Source organism: Oncorhynchus clarkii, chromosome 13 (assembly GCF_045791955.1).
Source record: "Oncorhynchus clarkii lewisi isolate Uvic-CL-2024 chromosome 13, UVic_Ocla_1.0, whole genome shotgun sequence".
Taxonomy (NCBI): Eukaryota; Metazoa; Chordata; class Actinopteri; order Salmoniformes; family Salmonidae; genus Oncorhynchus; species Oncorhynchus clarkii.
In genome coordinates, this window is record NC_092159.1 from 65,378,469 (window position 1) to 65,392,962 (window position 14,494).

Consider the following 14,494-nt stretch of genomic DNA (forward strand, 5'->3'; position numbering starts at 1 on the left):
ACATTGATCTGGTACTTCCTGTATATAGCTCCACATTGATCTGGTACTTCCTGTATATAGCTCCACATTGATCTGGTACTTCCTGTATATAGCTCCACATTGATCTGGTACTTCCTGTATATAGCTCCACATTGATCTGGTACTTCCTGTATATAGCTCCACATTGATCTGGTACTTCCTGTATATAGCTCCATTCGTGTGTATTTTATTGACGTTACCATTTTATTTTTGTTCAACTCTGCACCGTCGGGAGAGGCTCGTCAGTCAGCGTTTCACTGTAAAAATCTAATCTAGTTGTATCTATCGCATGTGACAACTACAATGTGATTTGATTTGTCAGCAGCGGGATGCCATTGGTCTGGACGGGGAGGTGGTGAACCGCCGTAGAACCATCAGTGGTCCTGTTACTGAGCTGGTCGCTGCAGCTAGGAGGGACAGACCTACCCCCGTACCACTGTGTACCGCACCCCAACCCTCTCCTCTCCCTTCTACACCCCAGCTGCCTTCCTCCCCTCGCTCCCCCTCCTCCCCTCACCCCTCGTCTCCTCACCCCTCGTCTCCTCACACCCCTTCTTCCGGTAGTTCGGCCGAGAACCTTCCGTTTGCTGCTGAGAGGAAACAGACCGTGAAGAGGCAGAGAGGAGAGGGAGAGGAAGAAGGAGAAACAGAGGTGAGCGTTTACAATTTTATGAATTTGTATGAAAACACTGAGATATGGTGTCTGTATATGAAAAATGATCAATTACATTATTTTTGGGGGGAGGCACGGTCAAAAAATCTTATATTGTTATTTATAAGCTGTGTCGTTATGTTTGTCTCTAGGGTGATGGAGACGGTCTCCATGGAGACGGCGTGTTCTCCCTTCCCCAGGATGAGCTGTTCCGGGTCGACGCCACGGCAACCCTGAAACGGCGTCCCCGCTGCAACAAGCCTCACCCCAACGGGTCCCGTTTCACCCTGACAGAGTCTTCCACCGTCAAGCGCCGTCCCAAGAGCAGAGACAAGGAGCCGGAGGGCTTCTCAGAGAGCGGCATCGCAGACATCACCGGGACCTCCAAGACATGGACCTCTAACACCGGGGCCGTTCACACCGGGGCCGCTAACACCGGGGCCGTTACCGGGCCGGAGCCGGGGCCAGCCGTACCGTACGAGAACGGCACCGCCACCGTTAAACGCCGGCCGGTGTATGAGACGGGAGAAGCGGAGCCTAGTCCGATCCAGGCTACGCCTCCTCTCAGGGACAGCTCAGACCTGGGAGGACCAGGGGTGGTGGCGGGGGGAGAAGGGGGAGGAGCGGTGACCCCTGTGAGGAAACCCAAACCCCCCGTCTCCCCCAAACCTGTCCTGGCTCAGATGAGGAGACACTCCTCCTCTAGAAAAGTCCCCCTGCCTGGACCTGGCACCCCCGGCAGCCCAGGTACTGTCCTGCACTAGCATGTAATTTACTAGCATGTAATACTGATGCCCAGCTCTCAATGTGAATTTCTCACCTATAGGTCTGTCGGCTAATCTCCCTCTCTCGCACCTTCCTCTCTCTCGCTCCTTCCTCTCTCTTCCTCTCTCTCTCTCTCCATCTCTCTCGCTCCTTCCTTCCTCTCTCTCTCACTCCTTCCTCTCTCTCTCTCTTCCACTCTTCCTCTCTCTTGCTCTCTTCCACTCTCTCTCTCTCTTCCTCTCTCTCTCTCTCTTCCTCTCTCTCTACCCCTTTCTCTCGCTCTCTCTCTCTCTCCTTCCTCTCTACCCAGTTGAAGCAAAGAAGATTCCTCCCCCAGTCTCCCCCAAACCGGCTCCTCCCCCCACAGCCCCTAAACCAACCAAACACCTCCACTCTATAACCACACCCACCTCCCCCCCCTACTCCTCCTCCTCCCCCAACCCCAACGCCAAACCCCCCACCCCTCCCGCCCAGAGTCCCCACACCCCACTCACCCCCCAGAGTCCCCACACCCCCCTCACACCCACCCCTCCACCTATCAAACCCCCCCGCTCCTCCATCGGGGGCGTGTCCGTGGACATGGGAACAGTGGCGGCGGTCAGCGTGGTGATGTCAGAGGCGGAGTCTGTGCATCAGAAGCTGGAGGAGACGAGCGCGTCATTGGCTGCTGCCTTAAAGGCTGTAGAGGACAAGATACGAGAGGAACAAGAGTGAGTTACTACACACACACACATCAATATTGGATATACATTATCCCCAATGCTAATCAATATTGGATATACATTATCCCCAATGCTAATCAATATTGGATATACATTATCCCCAATGCTAATCAATATTGGATATACATTATCCCCAATGCTAATCAATATTGGATATACATTATCCCCAATGCTAATCAATATTGGATGTACATTATCCCCAATGCTGATCAATATTGGATATACATTATCCCCAATGCTAATCAATATTGGATGTACATTATCCCCAATGCTGATTAATATTGGAGACACATTATCCAAAATGCTAATCAATATTGGAGACACATTATTCCCAATGCTGATCAATATTGGAGACACATTATTCCCAATGCTGATCAATATTGGAGACACATTATTCCCAATGCTGATCAATATTGGAGACACATTATCCCCAATGCTGATCAATATTGGAGACACATTATCCATAATGCTAATCAATATGGGAGACACATGATCCATAATGCTGATCAATATTGGAGACACATTATCCCCAATGCTAATCAATATTGGAGACACATGATCCATAATGCTGATCAATATTGGAGACACATTATCCATAATGCTAATCAATATTGGAGACACATTATCCATAATGCTAATCAATATTGGAGACAAATTATCCCCAATGCTAATCAATATTGGAGACACATTATCCCCAATGCTAATCAATATTGGAGACACGTTATCCACAATGCTGATGCTAGACCAGTATGCAGGGGGATCTAGTTTCAGACCAGTATGCAGGGGGATCTAGTTTCAGACTACTATGTAGGAGGATCTATTTTCAGACTCTTCGTATTTATCCTCATATGAATAGTCAATTGGTTTCAATTTCTCAAGCCATGCGGTTCTGAATGAGCCAACGTGGAATGGTTTGGTGTTTATGTCTTTATACTCAAAAACGGGAATATTTTCGTAGGGGATCTAGTTTCAGACTAGTATGTAGGGGATCTAGTGTCAGATCAGTATGTAGGGGATCTAGTGTCAGATCAGTATGTAAGGGGATCTAGTTTCAGACCAGTATCTAAGGGATCTAGTTTCAGACCAGTATGTAAGGGGATCTAGTTTCAGACCAGTATCTAGGGGATCTAGTTTCAGACTAGTATGTAGGGGATCTAGTGTCAGATCAGTATGTAAGGGGATCTAGTTTCAGACTAGTATGTAGGGGATCTAGTGTCAGATCAGTATGTAAGGGGATCTAGTTTCAGACCAGTTTGTAAGGGATCTAGTTTCAGACCAGTAAATAGGGTGATCTAGTTTCAGACCAGTATGTAGGGGGGTCTAGTGTCAGACCAGTATGCATGGGATCGAGTTTCAGACCATTATGTAGGGGATATAGTTTCAGACGAGTATGTAGGGGATCTGGTTTCAGACCAGTATGCAAGGGATCTAGTTTTAGACCAGTATGTAGGGGATCTAGTTTTAGACCAGTATGTAGGGGATCTAGTTTTAGACCAGTATATAGGGTATCTAGTTTCAGACTAGTATGCACGGGATATAGTTTCAGACCAGTATGTAGGGGGATCTAGTTTTAGACCAGTATGTAGTGGGATCTAGTTTTAGACCAGTATGTAGGGTATCTAGTTTCAGACTAGTATGTCGGGGGATCTATTTTCAGATCAATATGTAGGTGGATCTAGTTTCAGACCAGTATGTCGGGGGATCTAGTTTCAGACTAGTATGCACGGGATATAGTTTCAGACCAGTATGTAGGGGGATCTAGTTTCAGACCAGTATGTAGTGGGATCTAGTTTCAGACCAGTATGTAGGGGATCTAGTTTCAGACTAGTGTGTAGGGGGATCTAGTTTTAGACCAGTATGTATGGGGATCTAGTTTCAGACCCGTATGTAGGGGATCTAGTAGGGGATCTAGTTTTAGACCAGTTTGTAGGGGATCTAGTTTCAGACCAGTATGTATGGGGATCTAGTTTTAGACCAGTTTGTTGGGGATCTAGTTTCAGACCCGTATGTAGGGGATCTAGTTTCAGACCAGTATATAGCGGATCTAGATTCAGGCCAGTTTGTAGGGGATCTAGTTTCAGACCAGTATGTAGGGGGGTCTAGTGTCAGACCAGTATGCATGGGATCGAGTTTCAGACCAGTATGTAGGGGATATAGTTTCAGACGAGTATGTAGGGGATCTGGTTTCAGACCAGTATGCAAGGGATCTAGTTTTAGACCAGTATGTAGGGGATCTAGTTTTAGACCAGTATGTAGGGGATCTAGTTTTAGACCAGTATATAGGGTATCTAGTTTCAGACTAGTATGCACGGGATATAGTTTCAGACGAGTATGTAGGGGGATCTAGTTTTAGACCAGTATGTAGGGGATCTAGTTTTAGACCAGTATGTAGGGTATCTAGTTTCAGACTAGTATGTCGGGGGATCTATTTTCAGATCAATATGTAGGTGGATCTAGTTTCAGACCAGTATGTCGGGGGATCTAGTTTCAGACCAGTATGTAGGGGGATCTAGTTTCAGACCAGTATGTAGGGGATCTAGTTTCAGACTAGTATGTAGGGGGATCTAGTTTTAGACCAGTATGTATGGGGATCTAGTTTCAGACCCGTATGTAGGGGATCTAGTAGGGGATCTAGTTTTAGACCAGTTTGTAGGGGATCTAGTTTCAGACCAGTATGTATGGGGATCTAGTTTTAGACCAGTTTGTTGGGGATCTAGTTTCAGACCCGTATGTAGGGGATCTAGTTTCAGACCAGTATATAGCGGATCTAGATTCAGGCCAGTTTGTAGGGGATCTAGTTTCAGACCAGTATGTATGGGGATCTAGTTTCAGACCCGTTTGTAGGGGATCTAGTTTCAGACCTGTATGTAGAGGATCTAGTTTCAGGCCAGTGTGTAGGGGATCTAGTTTCACACCAGTGTGTAGGCGATCGAGTTTCAGACCAGTATATAGGGGATCGAGTTTCAGACCAGTATGTATTGGGATCTAGTGTCTGACCAGGTTATAGGGGGATCTAGTTTCAGCCCAGTATGTAGGGGGATCTAGTTTGACACCAGTATGTAGGAGGATCTAGTTTCAGACCAGTATGCATGGGATCTAGTTTCAGACCAGTATGCAAGGGCTCTAGTTTCAGACCAGTTTGTAGGGGATCTAGTTTCAGACCAGTAATTAGGGGGATCTAGTTTCAGACCAGTATGTAGGGGGATCTAGTTTCACACCAGTATGTAGGGGGATCTAGTTTCAGACCAGTATGCAAGGGATCTAGTTTCAGACCAGTATGCAAGGGATCTAGTTTCAGACCAGTATGCAAGGGATCTAGTTTCAGACCAGTATGTAGGGGTTCTAGTTTTAGACCAGTATGTAGGGGATCTAGTTTCAGACTAGTATGTCGGGGGATCTAGTTTCAGACCAGTATGTAGGGAGATCTAGTTTCAGAGCAGTTTGTAGTGGGATCTAGTTTCAGAAAAGTATGCAAGGAATCTAGTTTCAGGCCATTGTGTAGGGGATCTAGTTTCAGACTAGTATTTTGGGGATCTAGTTTCAGACCAGTATGTAGGGGGATCTAGTTTCAGACCAGTATGTAGGGGGATCTAGTTTCAGACCAGTATGTAGGGGTGTCTTCTCAGGCCATTGTGTAGGGGATCTAGTTTCAGACCAGTATGAATGGGGGTCTAGTTTCAGACCAGTTTGTAGGCGATCTAGTTTCAGACCCTTATGTAGCGGGATCTAGTTTCAGACCAGTAAGTAGGGGATCTAGTTTCAGACCAGTATGTAGCAGATCTAGTTTCAGGCCAGTATGTAGGGGGTCCTAGTCTCAGGCCATTGTGTAGGGGATGTAGTTTCAGACTAGTATGTAGGGGATCTAGTTTCAGACCAGTATGTAGGGGGATCTAGTTTCAGACCAGTAGGGGATCTAGTTTCAGACCAGTATGTAGCAGATCTAGTTTCAGACCAGTAGGGGGATCTAGTTTCAGACCAGTAGGGGATCTAGTTTCAGATTAGTATGTCGGGGGATCTAGTTTCAGACCAGTATGTAGGGAGATCTAGTTTCAGAGCAGTTTGTAGTGGGATCTAGTTTCAGAAAAGTATGCAAGGGATCTAGTTTCAGGCCATTGTGTAGGGGATCTAGTTTCGGACTAGTATTTTGGGGATCTAGTTTCAGACCAGTATGTAGGGGATCTAGTTTCAGACCAGTATGTAGGGGGATCTAGTTTCAGACCAGTATGTAGGGGGATCTTGTTTCAGACCAGTATGTCGGGGTGTCTTCTCAGGCCATTGTGTAGGGGATCTAGTTTCAGACCAGTATGTATGGGGATCTAGTTTCAGACCAGTTTGTAGGGGATCTAGTTTCAGACCCGTATGTAGCGGGATCTAGTTTCAGACCAGTAAGTAGGGGATCTAGTTTCAGACCAGTAAGTAGGGGATCTAGTTTCAGACCAGTATGTAGCAGATCTAGTTTCAGGCCAGTATGTAGGGGGTCCTAGTCTCAGGCCATTGTGTAGGGGATCTAGTTTCAGACTAGTATGTAGGGGATCTAGTTTCAGACCAGTATGTAGGGGATCTAGTTTCAGACCAGTATGTAGGGGTGTCTTCTCAGGCCATTGTGTAGGGGATCTAGTTTTAGACCAGTATGTATGGGGATCTTGTTTCAGACCAGTTTGTAGGGGATCTAGTTTCAGACCCGTATGTAGCGGGATCTAGTTTCAGGCCATTGTGTAGGGGATCTAGTTTCAGACTAGTATTTTGGGGATCTAGTTTCAGACCAGTATGTAGGGGGATCTAGTTTCAGACCAGTATGTAGGGGGATCTAGTTTCAGACCAGTATGTAGGGGTGACTTCTCAGGCCATTGTGTAGGGGATCTAGTTTCAGACCAGTATGAATGGGGGTCTAGTTTCAGACCAGTTTGTAGGCGATCTAGTTTCAGACCCTTATGTAGCGGGATCTAGTTTCAGACCAGTAAGTAGGGGATCTAGTTTCAGACCAGTATGTAGCAGATCTAGTTTCAGGCCAGTATGTAGGGGGTCCTAGTATCAGGCCATTGTGTAGGGGATGTAGTTTCAGACTAGTATGTAGGGGATCTAGTTTCAGACCAGTATGTAGGGGGATCTAGTTTCAGACCAGTAGGGGATCTAGTTTCAGACCAGTATGTAGCAGATCTAGTTTCAGACCAGTAGGGGGATCTAGTTTCAGACCAGTAGGGGATCTAGTTTCAGATTAGTATGTCGGGGGATCTAGTTTCAGACCAGTATGTAGGGAGATCTAGTTTCAGAGCAGTTTGTAGTGGGATCTAGTTTCAGAAAAGTATGCAAGGGATCTAGTTTCAGGCCATTGTGTAGGGGATCTAGTTTCGGACTAGTATTTTGGGGATCTAGTTTCAGACCAGTATGTAGGGGATCTAGTTTCAGACCAGTATGTAGGGGGATCTAGTTTCAGACCAGTATGTAGGGGGATCTAGTTTCAGACCAGTATGTCGGGGTGTCTTCTCAGGCCATTGTGTAGGGGATCTAGTTTCAGACCAGTATGTATGGGGATCTAGTTTCAGACCAGTTTGTAGGGGATCTAGTTTCAGACCCGTATGTAGCGGGATCTAGTTTCAGACCAGTAAGTAGGGGATCTAGTTTCAGACCAGTAAGTAGGGGATCTAGTTTCAGACCAGTATGTAGCAGATCTAGTTTCAGGCCAGTATGTAGGGGGTCCTAGTCTCAGGCCATTGTGTAGGGGATCTAGTTTCAGACTAGTATGTAGGGGATCTAGTTTCAGACCAGTATGTAGGGGGATCTAGTTTCAGACCAGTATGTAGGGGTGTCTTCTCAGGCCATTGTGTAGGGGATCTAGTTTTAGACCAGTATGTATGGGGATCTTGTTTCAGACCAGTTTGTAGGGGATCTAGTTTCAGACCCGTATGTAGCGGGATCTAGTTTCAGGCCATTGTGTAGGGGATCTAGTTTCAGACTAGTATGTAGGGGATCTAGTTTCAGACCAGTATGTAGGGGGATCTAGTTTCAGACCAGTATGTAGAGGTGTCTTCTCAGGCCATTGTGTAGGGGATCTAGTTTCAGACCAGTATCTAGGGGATCTAGTTTCAGACCAGTATGTAGGGGATCTAGTTCCACACCAGTAGGGGGATCTAGTTTCAGACCCGTATGTAGGGGATCTAGTTCCACACCAGTAGGGGGATCTAGTTTCAGACCCGTATGTAGCGGGATCTAGTTTCATACCTTTCTTTCACACCTGCTGCGTTTGGTTACTATAGAATATAATAACTTGATTTACTGTACAATTAAAACAGATAAAGACAGTATACCAGACAGACGCATTATCCTCACAATGCTTCGTTTTGTGTCTGTGTGTCCGTCTGTGTGTGTGTAGTTGGGTTGCAGAGGAGAAGACGACGGTCAGTATCCTTGACGACATCGGCAGCATGTTTGACGACCTGGCCGACCAGCTTGACGCCATGTTGGAGTAACAGTGACAACAGCTGGCCGTCCCCGTGACAAAGCAGCCTGCCTCAGGACTTCCTCCTTCCCTCCGCAGGCACAACGTTCCTCTCTCTCTCCATCCTCCTCTGTCCACTAAAGGACAGAGGACCACTCCATTACAGAGGAGAACTCTTGGCCGCTAGGCTGTCCTGTCACAGCTTAACAAGCAGTTACAGCCTCATGTGATGAATTGTAGTTATGGTATGTGACGTGTACATTGTCAGCATGAAGAGCGTTTATATTTACAGAAAACAGGCTCCTCTCTGAGAGAGAGTCATGCATTAGTTCAGTCATATTATAAATATATATATATAAAATATATAGATATACGATTTGGTCTTCTCTGTTGAATGGTTATGCTGTTGTCATGTTTATGAATCGCTGGAATTTTTATGTGACCAAAATGTAACTCTGCTCCTGAAGTGTGTGTTCTGGAATCGTGAGTGTTCTGGAATCGTGAGTGTTCTGGAATCGTGAGTGTTCTGGAATCGTGAGTGTTCTGGAATCGTCACTGTTCTGGACGGAGAGGAGGAGATGACAGCTGGTTGGATGTAAAGGGCTTCGGAATGGCAGAACTTCCTGTACAAGCCCCGCCTCCAGAGGCCAGATTCCGATGTTATTCTCTCCTCCTTCCATAACATACCCCCCCCTCCCTCCCTGTTATTAACAGAGCACAGTGTTGAGTCTGGGGTTAGGGCTCAGGTGGGGGGGGGGTCAAGGGTTCTAGAGGTTCAGTACCATGTTGACCTCTACTGCACAATAGAGAAGGTATAGTTTAAGTTTACTTAGCGTGGTTACGGGCTGATTGAACTGGAACGAAGGGCTCTGTTCAGTCTGGAGAGATGAAGTGGTACAGATGGCAGAATAAGAGATGTCAAAAGGTCATTTCCCCTTTGACACGACATATACAGCGTCTAACGTGAGTCTTTCGCTATCGCGGCAACGTTGCCTTTATATTCCAGTGACATTAAAACGCTGAACTTCCACGATAGGGGATCAGAGGGAGGGGGGGGGGGGGGGGGGGGGGTCTGATGGTGATGGTGGCTCATCTCTAATTCCTCTACTTTACTGCATCTCTCTCCTTCACTGTTCTCTCGCCCTCTTTCTCTCTCACCCTCACTATTTTCTCTCTCCCCTCACTATTCTCTCTCTCCCCTCACTATTCTCTCTCTCTCTCTCCCCTCACTATTATCTCTCTGTCTCTCCCCTCACTATTCTCTCTCTCTCGCCCTCTTTCTCTCTCTCCCCTCACTATTCTCTCTCTCTCCCCTCACTATTCTCTCTCTCTCGCCCTCTTTCTCTCTCCCCCCTCACTATTCTCTCTCTCTCTCCCCCCTCACTATTCTCTCTCTCTCTCCCCCCTCACTATTCTCTCTCTCCCCCCTCACTATTCTCTCTCTCCCCCTCACTATTCTCTCTCTCTCTCCCCCTCGCCCTCTCTCTCACTCCCCCTCACTATTCTCTCTGTCTCTCCCCTCACTATTCTCTCTCTCGCCCTCTCTCACTATTCTCTCTCCCTCACTATTCTCTCTCTCTCTCCCTTTATTTACTGTATCTATTTTCTCCTCTCTCGTTCCCTCCATCCCTCCGCTCCGCCCTCACGTTGCCGTGACGATCTCCAACGTCATCAGGCAAATCACCGCGGTTACAATACAATGCGTTACCATGCCGATAGGTTCCAGATGAGGAGGAGGAAGAAGAAGAAGATCATGACAGGACTGTGGGTGTTTTGAAGTGAACATGGACTTTATTTAAACGGTACAGCAATGTAATGTTAACGTTCTCCCCCCCCCCACCTAAACCTGCTAACGTTACAGTGAGGTCTATCTGAGTCATCCATCCAGACAGAACTCACTACAACCTCTCTTTACGTGCTAAGAGAATAGTTGGAATGTTGACGTAATGAATATATATATATATAGAGTAACATGTGGATAATTTTGCAACAACAAAAATGTTTTTAAATTCTGATTTTATGATGTTTGTTTGTTCTGAAGGCTGTAGGTGTTTAAAGTTGTAAATAATTACATGTTATGTTCTCAATAATCATTTAAAAATGTAAATGATCTTTCTTAGGGTTCTTTTTATTTTGATGAGAGCTTTATCTGGGCCTGTCTCCATGTCCGGGTGATCTGAGCCTGTCTCCATGGCCTGGGTGATCTGGGCCTGTCTTCATGGCCTGGGTGATCTGGGCCTGTCTTCTTGTCCGGGTGATCCGGGCCTGTCTTCATGTCCGGGTGATCCGGGCCTGTCTTTATGTCCGGGTGATCCGGGCCTGTCTCCATGTCCGGGTGATCTGGGCCTGTCTTCATGTCCGGGTGATCCGGGCCTGTCTCCATGTCCGGGTGATCTGGGCCTGTCTCCATGTCCGGGTGATCTGGGCCTGTCTCCATGTCCGGGTGATCTGGGCCTGTCTCCATGTCCGGGTGATCTGGGCCTGTCTTCATGTCCGGGTGATCTGGGCCTGTCTCCATGTCCGGGTGATCTGGGCCTGTCTCCATGTCCGGGTGATCTGGGCCTGTCTCCATGTCCGGGTGATCCGGGCCTGTCTCCATGTCCGGGTGATCCGGGCCTGTCTTCATGTCCGGGTGATCCGGGCCTGTCTTCATGTCCGGGTGATCCGGGCCTGTCTTCATGTCCGGGTGATCCGGGCCTGTCTTCATGTCCGGGTGATCCGGGCCTGTCTTTATGTCCGGGTGATCCGGGCCTGTCTTCATGTCCGGGTGATCCGGGCCTGTCTCCATGTCCGGGTGATCCGGGCCTGTCTCCATGTCCGGGTGATCCGGGCCTGTCTTCATGTCCGGGTGATCCGGGCCTGTCTTCATGTCCGGGTGATCCGGGCCTGTCTCCATGTCCGGGTGATCCGGGCCTGTCTCCATGTCCGGGTGATCCGGGCCTGTCTTCATGTCCGGGTGATCCGGGCCTGTCTCCATGTCCGGGTGATCCGGGCCTGTCTCCATGTCCGGGTGATCCGGGCCTGTCTTCATGTCCGGGTGATCCGGGCCTGTCTCCATGTCCGGGTGATCCGGGCCTGTCTCCATGTCCGGGTGATCCGGGCCTGTCTTCATGTCCGGGTGATCCGGGCCTGTCTTCATGTCCGGGTGATCCGGGCCTGTCTTCATGTCCGGGTGATCCGGGCCTGTCTTCATGTCCGGGTGATCCGGGCCTGTCTTTATGTCCGGGTGATCTGGGCCTGTCTTTTATGTCCGGGCCTGTCTTCTTGTCCGGGTGATCTGGGCCTGTCTTCATGTCCCGGTGATCTGGGCCTGTCTTCATGGCCTGGATGATCCGGGCCTGTCTTCATGTCCGGGTGATCCGGGCCTGTCTCCATGTCCGGGTGATCCGGGCCTGTCTTTATGTCCGGGTGATCCGGGCCTGTCTTTATGTCCGGGTGATCCGGGCCTGTCTTCATGGCCTGGATGATCCGGGCCTGTCTTCATGGCCTGGATGATCCGGGCCTGTCTTCATGGCCTGGTGATCCGGGCCTGTCTTCATGTCCGGGTGATCCGGGCCTGTCTTCATGTCCGGGTGATCCGGGCCTGTCTTCATGTCCGGGTGATCTGGGCCTGTCTTCATGTCCGGGTGATCCGGGCCTGTCTTCATGTCCGGGTGATCTGGGCCTGTCTTTATGTCCGGGTGATCCGGGCCTGTCTTCATGTCCGGGTGATCTGGGTGGGGTCAGTCGGTCATCCAGGTGATCGACTGACCCCAAAGTGCTGCATGTTTAATGACGACAGACACCGGTCTCGATGGCTTGAACCCCGGGTCACAAGACTTGCGTTAGCTTCCTGAGCGAAAGGCTGAGCCTAGGCATTATCTCTAAGAGCTAAACAAGTCTTCATGTTCACAGAAACACCTCCGTTACATAAACCTCCACAACTTCATGTCACATGACTCCAGTCCCATCTCTCCTCTTCCCGACTCTATCCTGACCCAATCTGAGATGGGTTGTACCGCCCTGAGGAGAAGTTGGCCCTAACCACAAATCTAGGATCAGCTTCTTCCCTCTTAACCTTAATGCAGAGGGGAAACACAGAACTGATTCAAGATCAGCGTCTGTCAGCCCAATGTGTGTAAATATAGCTGGATGTTTTTCCAATGCTGCTTCTATCTTCCTGAGTCTCGCTCATTCTCCTCCTTTCTTTGTGTTGGGGGGGGGGGGTGAATATTAAATTAGAACAGCCATGGTCAAGAGGGAGGAACTGAATATTAAATTAGAACAGCCATGGTCAAAACAGAGGGAGGAACTGAATATTAAATTAGAACAGCCATGGTCAAAACAGAGGGGGGAACTGAATATTAAATTAGAACAGCCATGGTCAAAACAGAGGGGGGAACTGAATATTAAATTAGAACAGCCATGGTCAAAACAGAGGGAGGAACTGAATATTAAAACAGAGGGGGAGGGACTGAATATTAAAACAGAGGGGGAGGGACTGAATATTAAAACAGAGAGAGACTGAATATTAAAACAGAGGGGGAGGGACTGAATATTAAAACAGAGGGGGAGGGACTGAATATTAAAACAGAGGGGGAGGGACTGAATATTAAAACAGAGGGGGAGGGACTGAATATTAAAACAGAGGGGGAGAGACTGAATATTAAAACAGAGGGGGAGGGACTGAATATTAAAACAGAGGGGGAGGGACCATAGTACTGTTTTTGTTTGTTTGGTTTTTAAAAAGAAAAAGTTGTTTTTACGTTCGCTTGTGAGCATCGACAGAGACCAGAGTGGTTTCTGGGCCCCGCTGCAAGAGAGAGTGTGTGTGTGTGTGTGTTGTAGCTACTCTGCTGTGTGTTGACAGTATGAAACGTGGGAACGTGGTGTGCTTGCAGTGATGCATCTATGGATTTATTCCTCTCAGAATAAATAAATGTTCTATACAAACTCTGTTCCACTGGACTCTTTTACTACGGTCTGTCTGTCTGTCTGCCTACGTGTGTCTGCCTGCCTGCCTGTCTGTCTGCCTGCCTGCCTGTCTGTCTGTCTGCCTGTGTGTCTGTCTGTCTGTCTACGTGTGTCTGCCTGTGTCTGTCTGTCTGTCTACGTGTGTCTGCCTGCCTGCCTGTCTGTCTGTGTGTGTGTGTGTGTCTGCCTACGTGTGTGTGTCTGTCTGCCTGTCTGTCTGCCTACAGTTGAAGTCAGAAGTTTACATTAAAACTAGTTTACATACACTTAGGTTGGAGTCATTAAAACTTGTTTTTCAACCACTCCACAAATGTCTTGTTAACAAACTATAGTTTTGGCAAGTCAGTTAGGACATCTACTTTGTGCATGACACAAGTCATTTTTCCAACAATTGTTTACAGACAGATTATTTCACTTATAATTCACTGTATCACAAATCCAGTGGGTCAGAAGTTTACCTACACTAAGTTGACTGTGCCTTTAAACAGCTTGGAAAATCCCAGAAAATTATGTCATGGCTTTAGAATCTTCTGATAGGCTAATTGACATAATTTGAGTCAATTGGAGGTGTACCTGTGGATGTATTTCAAGGCCTACCTTCAAACTCAGAGCCTCTTTGCTTGACATCATGGGAAAATCTAAAGAAATCAGCCAAGACCTCAGAAAAAAGAATGAAACCGTGAAGCACGGGGGTGTTTTTCTGCAGGAGGGACTGGCGCACTTCACAAAATAGATGGCATCATGAGGGAGGACAATTATGTGGAGATATTGAAGCAACATCTCAAGACATCAGTCAGGAAGTTAAAGTTTGGTCGCAATTGGGTCTTCCAAATGGACAATGACCCCCAAGCAGACTTCCAAAGTTGTGGCAAAATGCCTTAAGGACAACAAAGTCAAGGTATTGGAATGGCCATCACAAAGCCCTGACCTCAATCCTATAGAAGATTT

At 47.7% G+C, this 14,494-nt stretch overlaps 1 protein-coding gene across 1 annotated transcript in view; it reads left to right on the top strand.

Annotated features, from left to right (window-relative positions):
- Positions 1 to 8,624, top strand: part of LOC139424112 (caskin-1-like) — a 120,634-nt gene extending 112,010 nt beyond the window's left edge. Inside the window, exons 22-25 of the mRNA XM_071175809.1 lie at positions 341 to 670; positions 823 to 1,417; positions 1,746 to 2,145; positions 8,528 to 8,624. Coding sequence (XP_071031910.1) covers positions 341 to 670; positions 823 to 1,417; positions 1,746 to 2,145; positions 8,528 to 8,624 — 1,422 coding nt within the window. The remainder of the gene's footprint in view (positions 1 to 340; positions 671 to 822; positions 1,418 to 1,745; positions 2,146 to 8,527) is intronic.
- The last annotated feature ends 5,870 nt before the right edge of the window (positions 8,625 to 14,494 follow it).